Here is a 16,659-nt window from a genome sequence, read left to right on the forward strand (position 1 = left end):
TTGGTAACTATAAAATGCCAATGCCAATGATTACTATTATTGGGTATTTTTGGTTGATCTAACGTGGTCTAACAGACCAATTTTAATACACTGGTATGTTTCCTGTTGAGTCAATTGTAATAAATCGTACATTACCTGCTGACCCTGCTCACTCTTCATTCAGAAAATCATTTTAATCATTTTGCATGTAAATAAACAAGCAATTTATTAAAGGTACACTTGTCTTCTTTGACGTTTCATATTATAAGAAGGCATTTAGAACTAAGGTTGCAATACTCAAAAATTAGGTTATGGAGATCAAAGTGTTAAAGCCTGACCAGAAATATATGAATGCTAGCTTTTGTCCGCCGCTTCGCTCGCGTTAGAAAGGGACAAAAAGTAGCCTATGTCACTCGCCATCACTTCCACTAAAGCCTGTCAACCAAGAATTTTATATATATCTCTGGATAGTGCGTGCCGACCAATGAGTTGAAGCCAGGTTCATTCACCTTTACTCCTATGTTCTATCTCATTCCAACACTGTGATGTATTGCCAGATAAGTTAATAAAAAAAACGTATAAAACATTCTTCAATCAAATTGACTTACTTTTCTTTGTATTATACAAAAAAAAAACTCAATCAAAAACCTTATTTCTCCGGTATTTACCTCCTGCGTACTATGGGAACACTAATAATAAAAAAATATGCCCGATATGTCAGAATTGTCAAAATTCATTCACCGATTCAGAGATTTATTTTGCAAAATAAACGTTTTTCGACGATTTACTTAAGTTCTGAGCTATATATTGCATAGTGAACCATTGTGGAAGTAAATGGAAACCGAAATCCGACGTAAAATTTCACAAGTAAGTACTTATTTTACCAAAATGTTCATAAACCTCACTGGCAATAAATTTTCTTCTATTTTGCTTGTAATCTTGGTTACTTCTTATCATTATATTGTTTTCATTGTCTCAAATTATATCAAAATTCCCACGAATAGGTTTAGAACGATAAATATGACCTTTAAAGAAAAATAATGCTATGTGTGGTTTTACGACTAGGGTGACCAATCTTTTTCTTGCATGGTATTTACTCTTATTGAATGGAGCTAAATCTATCAACTTGGTACGGTTTCTATGTTCATAGTTCATATCACAGTATAATAATACCAACTTTATATAATTTATGTCTTTACAATTAACATGAATAATATTAAACTTTTCAGTGTTCCAAAAGATGAAGGAAGGAGGCAGCATTGGCTGTTGGCTGTCGATTGTACCGATAAAAGGAAATGTTTCAGAGCGTTCGACAATTTGCAGATTTGCACTTTAAGCCTGAAGATTATGACACAGAAAGAAATTTAGAAATTTTACCTGTCCTAACTACTGGGATTTCCCCCACATTGTTAATTACCACACCGGGGGTTGATAGCTACTGGGATTAGTTTTCCCAGTAGTTACTACCAAAATATTATTGTGATGGTTTAAAGTGACCAAAACACTAAAATATATATTCCATTGCATGCTTTAATAAACACAGGTGTCAGTTAGTAAAAGACAAATACTTATGTAACTCCGTATAGACAGATAAAGTCTAAGAAAAAAACGTACCTCAAAACCATACAGAAAAAGGTACGGTGAGCTAGATGGCGATACACCTTTGGGGTAGGTACGCTCAGATAGATGGCGCTAATATTAATATTTGACATTTTAACACATATCAATATCATATCAAGCTGAGAATATTGTCAAAACGGAGGTTCAAAGGTTTTAAGCCTGTGTCGAGAGATGTAATACGTCAAATTCCGCGGGATATCCCTAATGTATGCTTAATCATGGACACCCTAAAGAAAGAGATGCAAGACCGGCGTGACGTAATTCAAGGTCAAATTTTCTGGCTTCAAAGTAATGTTCGGCGTGCAACATCCAGTATGTATATAAGATTCTTGCTGTCAACCAAAGTTTGGCAGTAGCAATGTACATACATCGAACTAAAGTATGGTATCCCTATAAAACGAACAAAAACCAGCAATGTACGTCGAACAGCCACAGATATTTTTTTTCAAGGGGCTGGGAATGCCTTCATAATAAAAAAAGTATATGAAACGCGTATACTCATCCTTTACTTCCTTACGAATTAGATAATGTATTAAAAAAGGGACGGATATATGCTAGTTATTTCTCTTTTTCGTAGGGTGGAGGTTTCCACAGATAAGATACAAATGACACGCGAATATCCACCGATTTTCAAAACTAGTGTTGCTAGCCCGCGATTTTTCAAATTTGCCGCCTTTTTCTAGTGACAAGATTTGGTTGAGTTGACGGTCTATATCTCCAGTTAAAAATCACGTCAATTCGTCGCACCGTTTTGATGTGAAAGAGTCTCTCTGTAGACTGTACTAAGAAAAAAATGTACTTTTAAGATGCCTTTTTATTTAGGGTTCCGTAGTCAACTAGGAACTCTTATAGTTTCGCCATGTCTGTCTGTCCGTCCGTCCGTCCGCGGATAATCTCAGTGACCGTTAACACTAGAAAGCTGAAACTTGATATCAATATGTATATCAATCACGCCGACAAAGTAGTAAAATAAAAAGTGGAAAAAAATGTTTTGTTAGGGTACCCCCCCTACATGTAAAGTGGGGACTGATTTTTTTTTTCATTCCAACCCCAACGTGTGATATATTGTTGGATGGGTATTTAAAAATGAATATGGGTTTACTACAATCGTTTTTTGATAATATTTGTATTTATTCTTTATTCTTTATTGTATTGCAGTCATGTTCATAATACATTAGGTGTTACACAGTAAAGAGGTAGGTACATGACACCCTGTAAGGGTATTAAATATTTCTTAGGTCTAGGTGCATGCATTTTTTACTTAATAAATATAGCTAATTATAGCAATAAGTATATAAAATTAATTGGAAACATTAGAACAATTTTGAATAAATATTATGGTTATGTCAAGGTTAATTCCAAGGTCAGATATTTTAGGAAGGGTATGTTCGACACAAATTATTACAGGAGCGATAACAATATAGATAGGTTCTAAAAGGAGGGATAATTTAATTCATGTATGTACACGTACAGGTACTATAGGTAATATTATTCCAGTGTTTGGTCATTTAGGAATTCGTCTATTGTATAGTATGCTTTCTCTAAAAGAAGTTTTTTTAAGATTATTTTTAAATTTTGTATCATTCGGTTCTTGTTTTAATCTATCTGGGAGTTTATTTGTAATTTTTTCGGAAATAATCGCTCCTAAAGGAAAAAAAAAGTGTGCCTCTAGCTTTTGAACCAAACGTTAAAAAATATGAAAAAATCACAAAAGTAGAACTTTAAAAAGACTTTCTAGGAGAATTGTTTTTAAATTGGTAGGTTTAGTAGTTTTTGAGAAAAATACTGAAAACTACGGAACCCTACACTGAGCGTGGCCCGACACGCTCTTGGCCGGTTTTACTTAAGTGCAAAGATTAGAATATTCAAGAGCAATTACTCTTTGAAAATTCACTTATAAGACAACTGTACTTTTAAGTGACTAATAAAACGTTTAATGCAGAGTATACTAAGAAATAATGCTCTATGAGGTTGCTTTTTTAAGTGCAAAAAATAATCAAGAGCAATAGCTCTTTAAAAATGCACCTATGAGATAACTGTACTTTTAAGTGACTAATAAAACACTCAATGCAGAGTCTACTAAGACATAATTCTCTTTAAGGTTGTTTTTTTAAGTGCAAAAAATAATCAAGAGCAATTGCTCTTTGAAAATGCACTTATATGACAACTGTACTTTTAAGTGACTAATAAAGCACTCTATTCAGAGTCTACTAAAACATAACCTACTTTAAGGTTGCTTTTTTAAGTGCAAAAAATAATCAAGAGTAATTGCTCTCTGAAAATGCACCTATAAGATACTTAACTGTACTTTTAAGTGACTAATAAAACACTCAATGCAGAGTATAATAAGACATAATGCTCTTTAAGGTTGCTTTAAGTGCAAAAAATAATCAAGAGCTCTTCGAAAATGCACTTGTAAGACAACTGTTCTGATAAATGTCTTAACAACGGGATGTTGATTCGACGATAATTGTTCCGATAGTCGTTTCAGCGAACGGTCTCATACTCAACACACTTAAGAGACTCTCGCTAGAGAGAGACTCTAACATCTTAAGAGGCTCTCGCTAGATGGCTGGATCAAGGGCCAGATGCAGAAGGCGGTGATCATGGACACAGCGCGGACAGTCCGACGGTTCCTCTCTCTGCAGCCCTTAACCACCGGCAGCTTGGGCCCCGCCCCGCTGCTGGCGGCACCCTAGGTTAGGTTTTTTATGTGTTTATATATTTTGTATTGTTTTGTAAGTGGTTTTGTATTAGGGTTCCGTAGTCAACTAGGAACCCTTAATAGTTTCGCCATGTCTGTCTGTCCGTCCATCCGCGGATAATCTCAGTGACAGTTAGTACTAGAAAGCTGAAATTTGGTACCAATATGTATATCTGTGGCGACAGGTGTATTAAATATATTGTTAATAAATAATCAATATTTGAACAATAATATGTTTTAAAATGCTGTTACGCTTCGCGCGACGTAAGCGCGGCGTTGAGGTACTACCTTATCGCTCGGGCCGCTCCGCCGCAGATCGGCGGGCGAGCGCGCTTTCGTGTGCGCTCGGAAATCCCAGCCAGTCGGCAATTTATCACTCTCGAGGCTGGACGCATGCGCTCGCGCCGCCCGAGCTAACGGTTAATGCTTACGCGCCGACTCGCTTGCATTATAATATTCGGTTTGCTTGTGCGCCGCTTAATGCTTTAAGCTTACGCTTTTAATGTGTGCTTTCTTTATGTACTTTTCCTATCTTCTGTGCTATTTCTGACTTCCTCTTTTACTATACTGTGCTGTGCTTTGTACTCTTATTTTCTCTACTTGTGCTTGTGACTCTTGTGTGCCGTTATTTGACAATATAACTTATTAATGTGGAACTAGCTTGTTTTACTTATCTCGCTAGGCTAGTTCACCACATAATTGGTGACCCCGACGTGATTGGACGGTTGTGTAACGGACGTTTTAAAATTTTGCCGTGTAACGGTTATTTTTCAATTTTAATTTATAACGAACGTTTGTGTTTTAAATTTTAACAGACCTTTTTATCGTTTTATCTTTTAATAAGCACTTAGTATTGAGAACAGTTTTAACTTTTTATAGACGTTTTACAATTTTAAATATCAAAATGTCTGATACCGAGGTTGAGACACCTAGAAGGCCGGTGCAGGCCCCTGGAGCGGGGGCCGGCGCTGGTGAAGCAGCAGTGAGTCACATTAGCGTAAAACCGCCGCCGTTTTATCCGGATAAGCCGACTATGTGGTTCGCGCAGCTCGACGGCCAGTTTAATTTGACCAAGATTACGAGTGACAGTACCAAGTTTTATCACGCCATATCGGTTTTGGAATACAAGTACGCGGTAGAGGTGGAGGATATTATTACCAACCCGCCGGCGAGTGATAAATATGGTACACTTAGAAGAGAGCTCATAGCTCGGTTGTCGAGCTCTAAGCAGGAGCGTTTGAAACAATTGATGTCGAAAGAGGAGCTCGGCGACAGGAAGCCGAGCCAGTTCCTGCGGCATATCCGGAGTTTAGCGGGTGCGGATTATCCGGATGACTTTATCCGGCACTTGTGGATGAGCCGGTTACCGACGGTGCTACAGAGTATTGTCGCTTATCAGGACAACTTGCCCTTGGATACGGTAGCCCAGATGGCGGACAAGGTGCATGAAGTTACACCGCCGGGACCCGGTTATCAGGTGGCTGCGGCTTCAGCATCTAGCGTTCCAGTTTCTGTAATCGACCAGTTGCACCTGAAAATCGACGCGTTGACGTCGAGGCTTGACGCGATGTCCACCTCCCGGGGCCGTCAAGGTCCGCCCCGGTCGAGGTCCCGCGGCAAGCCACGGAACCGTTCCCGGAGCCGTTCGCGGGCGGGCAAGCCCAGTGGCGACGGCCAGCGCCTATGCTGGTACCACTACAAATACGCGGATAAAGCAGATAAGTGCCTTTCCCCCTGTGCGTACTCAAAAAACTAGTTAGTCGGTCGCTTGTAGCGACCAGTGATGGTGTTCCAGTGTCGAAGCGTTTATTTGTTACCGACGCAAAGTCGAAAGTGCAGTTTTTGGTGGACACCGGGTCCGATTTATGTGTTTACCCGGTTAGTTTTTTGCGTGCGCATCGTCGTCATTTACAAAAGACTGATTATGAACTTTATGCTGCTAATAACACTGCTATTAGTACTTATGGCTGGCTAACCTTAGCGCTTGATTTTAATTTACGCCGTATGTTTTGTTGGCGTTTTGTCATTGCTGATGTGAGCAAACCTATTATCGGAGTGGATTTTCTCTCGTTTTATAGTTTGCTTGTCGATGTTCGCTATGCTCGTCTAGTCGATGGAATAACTTTGCTCTCATCAGCCGCTGTAGATGCTTCAGCTTGCGAGTGCGCGCAAATCAAGGTCATTACTGGCAATGTGCCATTTCATGCCCTGCTTGAGGAATACCCGGACATTATTAGGCCTGCCGGTAATCCTCAAGAGCGTAAATGTAAACACCAGACGCAGCACTTTATTAAGACTACGCCAGGTGCGCCTGTGTTTTCAAGGCCACGGCGTTTGGCACCGGATCGCCTCAAAATTGCGAAACGGGAATTTGAGGATATGGTACGCTCGGGTATTGCGCGACGATCGGAGAGTCCTTGGTCGTCCCCGCTGCACTTGGTACCTAAAAAGGACAATGGCTGGCGTCCTTGTGGCGATTATCGCGCTCTTAACGCACGGACTGTTCCAGATAGGTACCCAGTGCGGCATATCGCTGATTTCTCGCATAACCTTTTTAAATGCAAGGTTTTTAGCAAGTTAGATTTGGTGCGCGCGTACAACCAGATTCCCGTCGCGCCTGAGGACGTTCCAAAGACGGCGATCACGACTCCCTTTGGACTTTTTGAATTCCCATTTATGAGTTTTGGTTTGCGCAACGCAGCGCAAACATTTCAGCGGTTTATGGATGAAGTCCTTAGGGGTCTTGATTTCTGTTTTCCGTTCATCGATGACGTTTTAGTAGCCTCCGCTGATGACACTGAACATGTAGCTCATTTGAGAGCCGTTTTTGAGCGTTTCAACGAGCACGGTATTTTGTTAAACGCTAACAAATGTGTATTTGCGGTACCTGAAGTAGAGTTTTTAGGTTACTTGGTTTCGTCGGAGGGTACTAAGCCTATAGGAGCTAGGGTTAAGGCTATCCAGGACTTTCCTAGACCTAAGACGATTAAGGATCTGAGGCGTTTTCTAGGTGCGCTTAATTTCTACAGGCGGTTTATTACTGGCGCTGCTAAATTACAGGCTCCTCTCCATGCACTGTTAAGTGGTCCAGGGGTGAAGAGCAACAGCCCAGTTGTCTGGACTCCGGAGGCAGGGGAGGCTTTCGATGCTTGCAAGTCAAGTATCGCTAATGCCGCTCTCCTGGCTCATCCAGACCCTTCCGCTCCTTTAGCGGTAGTTACAGATGCCTCAGATTTCGCGATTGGTTCCGTGATACAGCAGCAGGTCGAGGGTCATTGGCAGCCGTTGGGATTCTTCTCTCGCAAATTGACACCTGCTCAGACGAGGTATAGCGCTTACGATCGCGAACTTTTAGCCATTTACGAGTCAGTGAAGTATTTTAGGCATATGATTGAGTTGAAGCCGTTTTTTATACTCACTGATCATAAACCTATAGTCTCTGCTTTTAAAAAGTCCCTCGATTCATGTTCTCCGCGGCAATTCCGGTATCTAGATTTTATATCCCAATTTACGTCAGATATCAGGCATATATCGGGCGAGGAGAATGTTGTCGCGGACTCACTATCTCGGATTGATGCCATCACAGACGGGCTAGATTTGAAAGCTTTAGCTTTATCGCAAGCTACAGATACTGAGCTTCGTAGTTTACTTAGTGACGGTTCATCTCTGGATTTACAGAAAAAATCATTTGGATCTGACAAGCTGTTCTGTGATGTATCCCGGCCGATTCCACGTCCTTTCGTTACATCTGAGTTTCGAAAGCAGGTATTCGACGCTGTTCACGGACTCAGTCACCCTAGCGCTAGGAACACTATCAAATTAGTGACTGAGCGATATGTGTGGCCTGGAATTAAAAAAGATTGTAGGATGTGGGCGCGTGCATGCATTCCATGCCAGCGGTCTAAAGTTTCACGCCACGTGCACGCCCCGGTGCATGATTTCAAACCCCCCACTGGTAGGTTCTCGCACGTTCACGTCGACCTGGTTGGCCCTTTGCCTGTGTCGAATGGGTACAGATACTGTCTCACTGCTGTAGATAGGTTTACTCGTTGGCCTGAGGCAGTCCCTTTGTACGACATTACGGCGGAAAGTGTTGCGAAGGCCTTCATTTCGACGTGGGTAGCGCGTTTTGGTTGCCCGCAGAATATTACTACGGATCGAGGCAGGCAATTCGACTCCAATTTGTTCCGTCAGATAGCAACCATGACTGGATCGCGTCATTTGCAGACTACTGCGTATCATCCAGCAGCGAATGGGCTCGTGGAAAGGTTCCACCGTCATTTTAAGGCTGCCATAATGTGCCACGCAGATGAATGCTGGACTGAAACCCTTCCACTAGTGCTCTTAGGTATCCGTAGTGCATGGAAGGAAGACTTGTCTGCTTCGACCGCCGAGTTAGTTTACGGCGAGCCGCTAAGACTTCCCAGCGATTTGTTGCAATCGACGCCTGACCAGCTGACGGACTACACCGACTTCTTGTCGCGTTTGCGCCAACATATGAAAAAGTTGCAACCAACAAGAGTCGCTCGCCATGGTTCTGGCAAAGTTTTTATTTTTAAGGATTTGGCAACTGCAACTCACGTTTTTGTGAGACAAGATTTTGTTCGTAGGTCGCTACAGCCACCGTATTAGGGCTTGCATTCCGGAATTCCGGAATCTCGAAATTCCGGAATTTCGGACAATTTTTCCGATATTACAGTTCCGGAATTGAAACACATAATCTCGAAAATTCCGGAATTGAAAAAAGATATATTTTTGGACAAAAACGTGTAATATCAGCCTGGTTATTTTGCAAAACTACCACCGCGTCTATAAAAGATATGTAAATTCATTAAGTTAGACACTCCTCGGATTCAGGTAGTGCCTATTTTATGACCAAAGGGTTGCATCCAGGGCTAGTTAGAGCGAGATAGTGTAGTTTTAACCCGCTAATATTATACCATTGTCACTTTCTGGTTTTGCTCTCAATTGTTTTAGCTAATAAGTGAAATATATAATCATTTTAAAGTAAATATTTGTTGTAGAAAGTTTTGTTTTGTGATAATTTAAAATTACTATCCGGGAGTTCAGTGTTATGCTCGAATACTGAAGGACAATTAAACATAAATAAATAACATTAGGTACATTATTAATATTATTATTTTATCGGCGTTATTTATGCTCAATTTATTAGATCGAACTTAAATTTCAGTAATAATCTAAATTAATCGGTATTAAAGCGGCATAAACTCAAAATTTTACTTCTTTTCTCATAGCACTGAATATTTTAGGCATAGTCTTAAGTTCAGAAGCAAATCGTAGTATTTTGTATTACATTCATTCACAAGCATAACGTCTTAGTTACTTTATACACTTTTCACAAAGACGTGTGCATATTTTACTAAACTCTATCTAAGTCTATTACCACTTACCACAAAATCAAAAGATTTGAGAAGCAAATGTATGGAAAATGATGTATACAGGGTGTCCCAAGACTATGGGACATGAACGGAAAGTACCTTAAATATCGTAGATAGGGTATTTTGCTACAAGAAGACTTTATTTTATTTTTAAAACTAAGTAAAACTCCATTCATAGATTTTTAAATAATTACATGGTTAAACCGGGAATCAAACCCGCTACACGAGAAAAAAAAAACATCCTGTAATTTTGTCATACCGATCGATAGGCTTCATCATAAAGATTATCTTTCTCTAAATAACATAGTGTCGGAGATAAAAGGAAGACCATGAATTTTAACATTTTACATGGCAGACTCCTTAGCCTTAAAATTTGTCCATACATTAAAAAAAAAAAAAATTTTTTTTTGAATGCAGTTTTACCAAGTTTTAAAAATAAAATAAAGTCTTCTTTCAGCAATATATCCTATCTGTGATATTTTAGGTACTTTCCCTTCATGTCCCATGGTCTTGGGACACCCTGTATAAAAGAATGATTTATTTTTTTACAAAAAATTAAGGTGTAGGTACATGTAGGTACAGGTACCTAGGAGTAAATCATAAAATCTGTCTTTTGGGCTAGCTTGGATATCTTTTGTCCCTACTCGAGTCTGATAAAGGTAATTCAATATTTCTTTTATTACAGTTATGTGAACAAGACGTTATGCAATTCTTGTAAATTATTACTTTTATATTATAAAATAAATAAAAATAAAAATTCTTTATTTCAGATACATACATACATACATACATACAATCACGCCTGTATCCCATAAAGGGGTAGGCAGAACACATGAAACTACTAAAGCTTCAGTGCCAGATACAGTACGATCCATAATAGGTTAGTAGATACAATTACACAAAAATCCTTACCGACTATGTTAGTATAACTACAAACTAGTTAAAGAAAACTAAAACTAAGACTATGTACACTTAACAAACTAACAACACAATTGAGCAGAAATTTATTTATTCCTGCCCGTCACTACTGCCACCCAGTATTCAGTGACAGGGCAGTTAAGGCGCCCTTCTAATGCATGAAGGAGGCTGTTGCTGCTGCTACGCACTCTTCTCATCAGCGAGGCAATTCTCTTCCGCCTAATTGCAAAGAAGTCGTCTGTGTGCGCTTCCGCGAACATGCCGGAAGCACTGCAGTGTTTCGGTAGCCTCAGCAACAACCTCAGGGCATTGTTGTATTGCACACGCAATGTGTTGTATGCCCTTTGCGTAAACCTTACCCACAGACTGCACGTGTAAAACGTCTGACAGTATGCTTTAAAAAGCGTTAGTTTTACCTGTTTGTTACATCGTGCAAATCTGCGGGCAAGCATATTAGCACGTATCGACATAGCTCTCCTTTCTCTTTCTATGTCATGGTCATCGCTTAGATCTTCCGTGAGTATATGTCCCAGATACTTAAACCTATGGACTAGCTTTAGAGGTACGCCGCACAGCATGATCCTAGGCTCAGTTGTTGGGTTGTATTTGCGTGCTTTAAAGATCATCACCTCACTCTTTGAAACGTTGTACCTAAGACCATGCCGCTCAACATACCTCTCACATATCTTGATCAGTCTCCGCATCGAGTCGACCGAGGGGCTCAGCAGCGCCATATCGTCCGCATAGCTTATGTTATTAAAACATGTCCCAGTAATATGACATCCGACTCTTGTGCTACCAAGCTCCCCAATCAACCCGTCCACATAAAGGTTAAACAGCAGCGGCGATGTTAATCCGCCCTGCCTCAAGCCACATTTGAGCCTGTACTCTTCCGACTCCTCTCCAGCCCACCTCACTCGATTGACCTGGCTGTTGTACCAGTACTTTAACAGCGCGACACATTCCTTGGGCAGTCCGGATTTGTCTAGCTTGTCCCACAGTACGTCGTACACAACCAGGTCAAAAGCTTTCGACAGATCTAAAAAACACGCGTATATAGGTGTATTTCTATCCTTATAGTACCTGACAGCCTGCTTAAGGCACAAAATTGCGCTCTCCGTCGATAGACCCGGCCTGAAACCGAATTGGGCGTCATGCAGCTCTATATGCTTGCAAAGTTGTGCATTAAGCAAGCTGTCCAGGACCTTGGCAAGTATCGTGGCGAGTGAGATGGGCCTGTAGTTACTAGGATCCGAGAGGTTCCCAGTCTTATTCTTCGCGATTGGCACAACCACTGTCCTCGTGAGATTTATTGATTTTATGATTATTTCGATGCTCAATGGATAAAAAAATAACTTTAACGTTGACCACTATCAGAAAACTGGCAGTAAAACCTCGTTTGTATCGTTAACTGTAGTTCGAAATACCTTGCAAGACCGATTTTGACGCAAAATGGGCTTTCCTGTAAAATTACTAAAATGAAAATTTCAGTGTTATATGCCTTTCAGGTACGGAGTTATTGTCTTAAACGTCGATTTATAACAAATTTCAGTTTAAAATTGTATTATTTCATCAAAAATCCACCAGAAAACCAAACCAAAAAAAATTGTTCAATTCCGGAACTAGTTCCGGAATTCCGGAATTGAAGTCCAATCTCGAAAACCAGTTCCGGAATTGAAAACCGTCCGATATTGCAAGCCCTACACCGTATGCTGGCCCCTACAGGGTAGTTGATAGGTTGGATAAATATTTTAGAGTTGACATCGCTGGTAGGGAAGTTTCTATTTCCGTCGATAGGTTAAAACCTGCCTACATCTTGTCGGAATCGTCTGGCCCTACCAAAACGTCATCGACCGTGCCGCCCAGCTCAGTTGTCGTTCCTTCAGAACCTAAAGTGTCTCGCTCTGGTCGCCATATACGTTTCCCCGACTATTATCGACCTTAGGTTGTCGACCGTAAGGTCTCGGGGGGGCTGATGTGGCGACAGGTGTATTAAATATATTGTTAATAAATAATCAATATTTGAACAATAATATGTTTTAAAATGCTGTTACGCTTCGCGCGACGTAAGCGCGGCGTTGAGGTACTACCTTATCGCTCGGGCCGCTCCGCCGCAGATCGGCGGGCGAGCGCGCTTTCGTGTGCGCTCGGAAATCCCAGCCAGTCGGCAATTTATCACTCTCGAGGCTGGACGCATGCGCTCGCGCCGCCCGAGCTAACGGTTAATGCTTACGCGCCGACTCGCTTGCATTATAATATTCGGTTTGCTTGTGCGCCGCTTAATGCTTTAAGCTTACGCTTTTAATGTGTGCTTTCTTTATGTACTTTTCCTATCTTCTGTGCTATTTCTGACTTCCTCTTTTACTATACTGTGCTGTGCTTTGTACTCTTATTTTCTCTACTTGTGCTTGTGACTCTTGTGTGCCGTTATTTGACAATATAACTTATTAATGTGGAACTAGCTTGTTTTACTTATCTCGCTAGGCTAGTTCACCACATATCAATCACGCCGATAAAGTGGTAAAATAAAAATTGAAAAAAAAATGATTTGTTAGGGTACCCCCCTACATGTAAAGTAGGGACTGTTTTTTTTTCATTCCAACCCCAACATGATATATTGTTGGATAGGTATTTAAAAATGAATAAGGGTTTACTAAAATCGTTTTTTGATAATACTAATATTTTCGAAAATAATCGCTCCGAAAGGAAAAAAAGTGTCCCCCCGCTCTAACTTTTGAACCGTATGTTTAAAAAATAAATCACAAAAGTAGAACTGTATAAAGACTTTTTAGGAAAATTGTTTTGAACTTGATAGGTTCAGTAATTTCTGAGAAAAATAAGGAACCCTACACTGAGCGTGGCCCGACACGCTCTTGGCCGGTTTTTTTACTTTTATGATCATATTATAAATAGCCTAACTTAACCTCCTGGATCCTGAAGGTATTAAATCTGGAAAAACTGAATTTTTTTTTAAAAATCGATTTAATAAGTAACCAGTAACGTAGGAAAAATAGTAAAAAAAATCATAGTGTTTTCCCCTCGATTTTTCCTTATGGGCTCAGGCGAGTACATGGGGACTTTGTCCTCACTCGAGACACCAAACAAATAAAACAAAATACTACAGAAATCAACTTTAATTACATAAAAAAATATAAAAAATACTTATTATTTGAAAACTATATTATTTCAGTCTGAAATAAACCGAAATTCTATGAATCTTGCATAATAAACACAAAAAAATACTTCTATAGGTACTTAATAGTACAGGCAAAAAATAAAATTTTGGTTTGATATTAAACTCTTCTGGAATAAATTGTGTAGGTACTATTAGTATATTAGTACATGTGTAAAAAAGGTACGTTAGTTGCATATTAAGCAAATTACTTGAATGAAAACTAAACTAGAAATTACAGTAACAATTTTCCTTACTAAATAAATAACATTTTATGGCTGACATTTCTTAGGACATTTTTATATTATCTTAACATAATTATTGTTACGAAACCGTTCAAAAACCACCCTGGTTTTTGATCCTGTCTTCGTTAGGTTAAGATATTCATTTTTGTAATTAAAAATCAATTTTCAATTTTATAAATTTAATAATAATAATTCATTTTAATTTTAATTCATTATCATGTAACTGTTGACATTTCAATTTGTATATTCTTTCATTAAAATATTCAGTATTGTTCGAGTCGACATTATGCATTTTATAAATCTTCAGTATTAATTTATTCAATTTTTAATTTCATGTTATTGGTAATGTTTTAATTCATTCACATACTACTTGACTATTTTTTAAATAAAATATTCATTGAATTGTATAATTATAATAATATTTCAAATCTCTAGTTAAATCTAAATTTACAAATGGCAATGTGATAAGTTCAAATTTGACAGCTTTTAGAGCTTTTTTAAAAACTTACGGTTATTCAGCTCCACAACGACAATTCACAGTGTCACTTTCTTTGTTCTTTCCACAATTATTCATATTTATACAATTTGTAATCCATATCCATGTAACTTGGATTACATGGTCCTTACGAAGCCTCTGGATTGTGAGAGGACAGGACTGTGGCACCGAGTCAGGCTCCACCTATGCAACGGGTCTTCATCATCGAAGCCGTGGGTCGACCAGGTTGGCGCAGGGCGTATTCAGCTGCGTGCAGGTTCCAGGGCTTCCACTCATCGAGTCCCATCCCATCAGCCAGGATCCAGGACGGGTGAAAGTCGCGACGACCACACGCAGCATCCCATTGCAGTGGGCATCCATCCGTGACCAGCAGTCAGTCGCGGGATCCAGCCAATTCAGCGCCAACTAGACCAGTCCAGGAGTATTCAGTGGAGATCGGCGGGAGCCAATATTCAAGATCAAGCAGCATCCAGCACAGGAGGGAAACGAAAAAAGTGAGATCGTTCCATTTCCTTTCTTATTCAATCCATATTCCTTTGTTTCTTCCTTTTCTGTGTAGCTGCACTATCCATTAGGTATTATTCAATCATACCTACTCAAATACCAAATTCATTGCTTTCCCATTAAGTGCAGAAAGTTAATTCATTGCCATCATTTGGATTAGAAGCCAGTAGACATTTCGATAGGATTATTCACTAGAGATATTCATTTTAGTAGGTATAACCTCTTGACCCAGTTCACAGTAATAATATTTAAGATTTTAATATAAACTATCACTTTCACATAATTCCTATATAATACGATAACAATAATTCAATAATTTTGTAACTTTATTACGCTAATTTCAATTAAAAACTTCAAAAACAATAGGCAAACACGTTCTTAAAACAATCTTGATAACTAACTGCAGTGCAAATAAGTCGTAAACAAGGTTACGTAATACAAGTGCATACCTTTGATTCGCATAGCAAATAGTTTTAGCGCCTGGAGATTTTTTAAGAGCAAAGTTTTTATTTAAGGTCATAATTTGTACCAATATTTATAGGCTCATTTTTTAGCATTTTATTATGCCACAATGTCATCGGAACATGATTTTCATAAACTTAATTACAAGCTTGGACTTATTAAAGGCAAGCTTACTGCTTTTCACAATTTTGTGTCGCAACTTGCTGCTAAACCGCAAGTAAACGAGTTACAGCTTGCAGAGCTGCAGCTTCGATTTGACAAAATAGGGCTTTTATACAATGAGTTCGATACATTGCTGCTAGACATAGACATATTGTCAGAATTCACAAGCGAAGAGTGTATAGAAGATGAGCGGGTACTATTCGAAGACATTTACTTCGCTAGCATGTCGCTAGCGAAAGTACTAATTCATAAGTATGCAAAACTTAATTCAACAGTGAAAGTGTCCACTCAGGCTATCAAAAATATGTTAGATAGCACGATAAATACACAAGTATCCATATCCGCACATAAAACTCCCTCAATTACAAATATTCCGTTAATGGTTAGGGAATTAGATTCAAATGTTCCGAGTGACAGTTGTACGATACAATGTCAGTGTCCAAAAGCTGCTCATGATCAGCAATCCACGACATCCATCGCGTTTAATGAGCGGCCGTCAGTCCAGGGATACTCATTACAGCGAACTTCAGTTGCCTCCCTTTCTATGGAGCGTAGCTTGGAAGCCAAACATGGCAATACAATTCACAGGTGCAGTTACGATCGTGGGGTGGGAAGACCGAGCAACTCCATTCACATTCAGGTTCTTCAACGTTCAGGGTTGCTCAGTTCAAAACATCAGCGTCAATATGTATACATTTTTATATTCAAATATTACCGCCTCACGTTCTTACATGCAGGGCCTCTTTTGAATAACGAAACGATACAGCTCTTGATAGGTAACGTATCAAGAGAGCGTGAGGCGTTTCATTTATACTGTTATCACGTTATTTATTACACACTTTCACATAGGTACATTACACCTACTGATTCAAATTATGGTAATTTTCACCCAAACATATTTCAGTCCTTTCGTTCCTTTCCACTTCCTGATGGGCGATCCACACATTTCGTTCCACATGCATAGATTGCAGCCTCCAAGACATCACCGGTTCGTGGCA

The 16,659-nt window shown here is 39.4% G+C and overlaps 1 protein-coding gene across 1 annotated transcript; it reads left to right on the forward strand.

Moving 5' to 3' along the window:
- The first annotated feature begins 5,207 nt into the window (after positions 1 to 5,207).
- On the forward strand, positions 5,208 to 6,059 carry LOC125236918. Its single transcript, XM_048143835.1, has one exon. The coding sequence runs from the start codon at positions 5,208 to 5,210 to the stop codon at positions 6,057 to 6,059; it is 852 nt and encodes a 283-aa protein (XP_047999792.1).
- The last annotated feature ends 10,600 nt before the right edge of the window (positions 6,060 to 16,659 follow it).

The sequence above is a fragment of the Leguminivora glycinivorella genome, chromosome 20 (genome assembly GCF_023078275.1).
Source record: "Leguminivora glycinivorella isolate SPB_JAAS2020 chromosome 20, LegGlyc_1.1, whole genome shotgun sequence".
Taxonomy (NCBI): Eukaryota; Metazoa; Arthropoda; class Insecta; order Lepidoptera; family Tortricidae; genus Leguminivora; species Leguminivora glycinivorella.

Excerpts from the sequence above, each read along its gene's own strand:
- LOC125236918 (XM_048143835.1), top strand. The coding sequence starts at position 5,208 with ATGTCTGATACCGAGGTTGAGACACCTAGAAGGCCGGTGCAGGCCCCT.